Below are 5464 nucleotides of genomic sequence, written 5' to 3'. Positions count from 1 at the left end.
AAACAGGTTGATTGGTAACAGGTGATAGTCAGTCATGATGACTGGGTATAAAAGGGGCATCCTGGAAAGACTCAGCTGTTCTCAAGCAAGAAGCGAGCGAGGTTCACAACTTTGTGAACACATGGGTGTATAACGATGGGGGTTGCAGTTGTTTATGAAGAGCTGCCTTTACAGTGAATGTTCAACCGTGAATGAGTGAACCAATTTAAACAGAAGGAGAAACAAAGCACTGAGGCTTAAAAAACTAACTCTGTGGCAGAGAAATGAAGTGAAACAATACGTATAGTAATGGTCATATCAGTCTGGAGCTGCGTCTCTTCTGTTCGAATCATTCACATTTTGTTTCTCTGCTTCGCGGGAGAAGCAGAGCGTCTCGAGTCCCCTCTGCCATGGCTGCCCCCCTGACAGCTGATGGTTATTGAATAACAGACGGTTTATGAGGCAGCAATAATGAAGCCTGCACAGAAAGGGAATAAAGTGTGGACCAACAATGGACAGTTTGTTCTGTGTCCTTCAAATGTGAGCCGTTTCTGAAGCAGTTTATCTGACGGATGTCGCAAGAACAAATCAGTTTTTATACCAAAACAAAGGCCCGTGCTTTCTTTCATCTTCTGTTGTGAGTCAGCTGCATCACTGAAGCCAAATAATATCCAGCGTTTAATCAGACAGAAGAGGCGACGGTGCAGCTCTTTGTCCAATTTTGTTTTGAGACAAACAGGATCAGAGCCAGAGGAGGGACATTAATAAAAAATGGTTCCTGTGCTGCTCAGTACTGTACATTATGCTTCAATGAATGAAATCAATGTTAAAGGTACTATATAAGTACTGCAGTTGGGTACAAATCAGTCTCTAACACACCTTCCAGGAACTGCAGATAATATTTAGAGCAAAAACTTTTGCATAAATTCCCGTATCGAGTACTCCATCACTTTAGTTAATAATTTGTCCTCTTATAAGGCTGCACGGTACCACAAACTGTGATCCAAACTCTCTTCCTTGTGTACATTTCTTGTGCGTCTAGTTGCGTATACACTTCAGCATATCAGCTAGATATTAGAGGGACAAGATCTGTCACCAAAGCAGGCCGCCTCTTATCAATCCCATATAGCTGTCTGGCTTTTTATTTTTTACTGATTAAAAACAACAGATAACAAAGGACTGTCTGCCTGCCAGCTGTAATAAATGTGCCCCCGTCAGAGGAAACCCATGTTAAAGTTTGAATACACGACAAAACACAGGAACAATAGAAAAGAACAAGAGATTACCACGAGGGAGTGACCTTCGAGTAGATGTTGATGTGCAGGAAGCAGCTGCAGACAAATGTTTGATCTCAGCGCCTCTGACTAACGTGTGATGTTACAGACGTCTTACACAAGCCTGACAATCATTTAAAGAGTTTAAAACGACTTCACAACAAACTTAGATCACTCAAACCCTCCAAAGAATTTACATTAAAAGTATTGTTTTGTTGAACCTTTAGGAGGATTTACAGCTTTCGTCTTCTACTGCTGTAAGGAAAGAATACACAATTTCCTTCATGATACCTAATTATAATATTTAATACCTTAAAGTCACACTTAAATCATGAGTTATTAAAGGACCCTTCCCATTTATTTCCTAAAAACTGGGTGATGCAGACCATTAAAAGCATTTAAGCTGAATATTGTCATTCGTGCCTGATCGATAGATGGACACTACAGCTCTTCAGTACAAACCCAAAAAAAGACATCACCATGCTGGTCTACAAAACAGGATGTTTACTAAACCGTACAAATGACAGATGAAACTTTGCATAACATGTTTAAAATGCAGAATGGTCAGTATCTATATCAAGAGAATTAATACACAGCTGCTATTTGAAAAGATACGTTATCTTGGAATAACAGTGATTATACTTATTTGTACCAACAAAGAAAAGAACAATTGCAGAGAGAAAACAGTATAAAGGTGCATAAAACTTTGCTCGGGCCTCCAGTCAGTCTCTGATCAGGAAGGCACTGTGGACTATCAACATCCAGGCCGTCTGTCCTGCTGTCTTGTCACCTGAACAGTCTGTTCCAAAAGGATACGAAGGTGGTGGAGTTAAAGGCACCGATGAATATGAGCAGCAGAAGGTAGAGACCCATCATCACGGCAAAATGGTGTCTGAGCAGCCAGGAGGTGCTGCGGGAATGTCTGAGGAGGAAAAACACAGAGTTCATCTTTCCTGTACCACCACAATAAACAACATTTTTGACGTGCTCAATAGAAAACAGTGCAAAGACAATATATTTAATGTTTTATGTTTGGAACATTCAAAAGGCTCAATCGTTCACAGACAAGGATGGAAGGAGGTTGACCACTTTGTGAACACATGACTGGACTGTTACGACATGAGCTCAGGAACTCGTCGTAAAAAACCTTTGCTGTCACCCACAGTTTGTTTGCACATGACTTACTTCCTGCCAACTCTTTTGGAATCAGAGTTGTATATCACAGAAAATGATCATCGTCACCACTGACTCCAGTTAAAAGCTTCCTGTCCTTCCTTTTGTTCGACTTAATTTTAATGCAGCTTATAAATACTTTTTCAGCATTTACACCATTTACTCACAAGTGACCTGCAACACTACATTTGACCTGGGAGATTCTTACCTGGACAGGTGCCTCCTCTGAGAGTAAACGAGCAGGTACTTGACACGCAAAAGCTGATTGTTGGTGACGACAAAGTACCTCTGCGGTACTTCCCCTCCTTCGCTGTTCTTTGCTCTTGAGCGCTGACGGTCAATGATTTCAGAATCTGACAGGGAAACGAGTGGCTGGTTTTAATTTGAAGCCATTTAAACGTCAGTGTGACATGAGTTTAACTTTGTGTGATTCTGTGTGCAGTGTGAGTCACGCGGTTAACACACCTTTTTTCTTCACCTGGCACTTAACATCTGGGTGATCAATGACTTCACACAAGGCAACGCAGCTGAGCAGTGGACCCAGGAGACTTTCTCGCCAGCCGCTGCTGTGGGGGCTGTAGAGCACAGCCATGCTGAGGTCACTGGTGAGGTAGGTCCCCTCTCCAAACACTGAGTTCTGCACACAACATGCACGAAAGATCGACTGAGTGTTTGTGTCAGAAAGAAACAACAGAATATCTCTGATCTCCACTTCATCCTTTCGTCATCGCTGCACTAAATCACTCACCTTGTTGAGGTGACAGTGCAGCCCATTATGAATGATGGAGTGAAAGTTCTCCAGGCGGCTCCCATGGAAAGCATAGAAGACGTCTCTGCCTGCCCTTGTCTTCTCAAACCTGGCATTCATCTGATCACAGTACTCCAGCTCAAACAGGAAGTCTGGCACAGGCGCAGAAATGCCTTCATTTTCCGTCAGGTTACAAAGTTTGGCGTACTGGCCGAGATCAAAGAAACACACTGTTAATGAAAAAGCATGGAATCAAAGACACTGTGGTTTAAGGATTTATACTTGGGATGTACCTCGTCTTTCTGCAGCGTTTTCACCGCGAAGCTCTTTGAAGAGAGAATCCAATGTGTGAGAGCCAGATGATGATCTCCCTCTCCGGGTCGCAGTCTCACAAGGTCTCTGACACCAGGCAAAGATTTCACATCTGCCAACTAGAGAAGAAAACAAACTTCTTTTGCTCACACAGCAGGAGCAATGACACCTGTCCTGAGTACATCTGCTTTCCATTTCCCTCTATGTGAGGCTGCATTTCCTCTGAACCACGTGTCATGAGGCTGTAGTGAACCACACAGCATTCCTTATTGAAAGAACAAAACAAATGCAAAATGCATTCATTTTAATTGTATTCCCAAGCAACTTATTTGAACAGTAGGTTGAGTTGGATTCACATACAAACAGGTGTAGGAGTGTAAATTACTGTGGCAGGTCCTTGAAAACCTTGAACAGATCTTCGTAGTCTTACGGTCTTGTTCTTCACCTTTTTGACACACTGCTTCCCAACAGTGCACCACTGCCACCAAGTGTACGTGTGTTGTGCCGCTGCTCCACGTGAAAGCATACATGGCAACAACAGAGGTTGTTCAAAAGCTTTTGACTGTCACTGTATCTTACCAGCTCCTCAAAGTCCTTACTGTCACCACTGATGTATCTTGGAGGAAAAGGTCTGAGCAAAGAATCCCTCTTGTAGTTCTCTGCAGAAGCAACAAACAGGCTGCAGCGGAGGTCTGCAGCTACTGGGTCTCTGTGCAGACAGGAGCACACCAGCTCTCTGACCGCCTCAGGTGGGAGCGGTGGCTGCATTCCCAGCACTGCAGGCAGGGGTGATAAGATAGCACAAAAGTGAGCACAGGTGATGATAGCCCGACAAACACCGCGTAGCAACACAAACTTAGGCTAAAAACAACTGACTGAGTTAGGTATTGCGCCAAACTCTGCACACCCTCCTCTTCTCCCTGACTCTGAAGGGAAGATGTTATGACAAGATGCAAAATTCTGCCTCACATGAAACTCATTTTGTACAATTGAACCTGTTCGTAGAGGCCAAAAAGGTCAGGTAACTAACTTTAGTTAACCTTAGCTCCTTTACACACTTCAGCTCCTGCCAAGTTCTGCGTGACGTTACTCTTATCAACAGTTACTTTAAGTTTTTATGGTCAACATCAAAACTAACACTGACACTTCAGGACAAAAAAGTTCCCTGTACTACTTTTTCCTGTGCTGGCAAGTTTGATGGAAATAAGTGGCGTTACTGTTTACTGCCCGTTTTAGCAAAGCTAATCATGTTGTCCCTCTTAACCGGTCAGCAAAACAGGGTGGGAGGAAGCGACGTTAGCTAACATTAGCTGAGCTACAGCTAGCGAACAGCTGCTATATCGCCGAGTAACGTTACTGAAAAGAAATACAGCTCGGTCGGACTACTGTGGCGTCCTGGACGTATTAGGAATACATCCCTGTGGTACACAAACCCATTTCACGTGACACAAACTAGTTTTATATCATAATTTGCCGATACCTTCTATCTTTCTCAACTCATAGCACTGCAGGAACAGCTTACGTTAGCTTGGAGGACTGCTGCGTTCAAGCGCCGTTAAACTAATGGGACGTTTGTGCAAGGACAACATATGTGAAAACAAACATAGCACATATAGTAGCAAATGGAAATGTGTAGGGGCCGTATCAGTAAATCGATAGGAAGAGGAAGAGCACGCAACGAGCAAAACGTCAACGAGTGTTTGGTGTGCACTTCTCATTTTCATTCTACGATGTGTTAGAGGCAACAAAAATGAGATTTTTACGAGCAACACTGAAAGCAGCATTCATCACACTGGACTGAGGTCCAGAGAGCCATTTAAAGTCCCACAGCCGAAATTAAACAGCTGCCCAGAAACATGCAAACATTTTGTGAGGTACAGAGGCGTCAAAAGCAAAAAGAGTAGAACGAGGTGGACACAGGCAGTGTGTGATTTATTTGCCCCTTAAAAATACCATTTTCCCATCCAAGACAAAAATG

The 5464-nt window shown here is 43.2% G+C and overlaps 1 protein-coding gene across 1 annotated transcript; it reads right to left on the bottom strand.

The window, feature by feature from the left end:
* Positions 1–1094: 1094 nt before the first annotated feature.
* parp16 (poly (ADP-ribose) polymerase family, member 16) lies at positions 1095–5033 on the bottom strand. Its single transcript, XM_070972932.1, has 7 exons — positions 4967–5033; positions 4066–4262; positions 3468–3605; positions 3175–3381; positions 2892–3063; positions 2635–2779; positions 1095–2175 (listed from the first exon to the last, which is right to left on the bottom strand). The coding sequence occupies exons 2-7, from the start codon at positions 4252–4254 to the stop codon at positions 2040–2042; spliced, it is 987 nt and encodes a 328-aa protein (XP_070829033.1). The 5' UTR covers positions 4255–4262; positions 4967–5033; the 3' UTR covers positions 1095–2039.
* Between the last annotated feature and the right edge of the window lie 431 nt (positions 5034–5464).

The sequence above is a fragment of the Chaetodon trifascialis genome, chromosome 10 (assembly GCF_039877785.1).
Source record: "Chaetodon trifascialis isolate fChaTrf1 chromosome 10, fChaTrf1.hap1, whole genome shotgun sequence".
In the NCBI taxonomy this organism is placed as follows: Eukaryota; Metazoa; Chordata; class Actinopteri; order Chaetodontiformes; family Chaetodontidae; genus Chaetodon; species Chaetodon trifascialis.
The sequence above is the reverse complement of the archived record's forward strand: the minus strand, read 5'-3'. Positions and strand labels throughout refer to the sequence as shown.

Bases quoted from the DNA above. Each gene is read 5' to 3' on its own strand.
- parp16 (XM_070972932.1), bottom strand. From the start codon at position 4,254: ATGCAGCCACCGCTCCCACCTGAGGCGGTCAGAGAGCTGGTGTGCTCC. The intron at 3,606-4,065 runs GTAAGATACAGT...TTTCTTCTCTAG, and splicing joins GTAAGGACTTTGAGGAGCTG to TTGGCAGATGTGAAATCTTT. The intron at 3,382-3,467 runs GTACATCCCAAG...GATCTCGGCCAG, and splicing joins AAACGCTGCAGAAAGACGAG to TACGCCAAACTTTGTAACCT.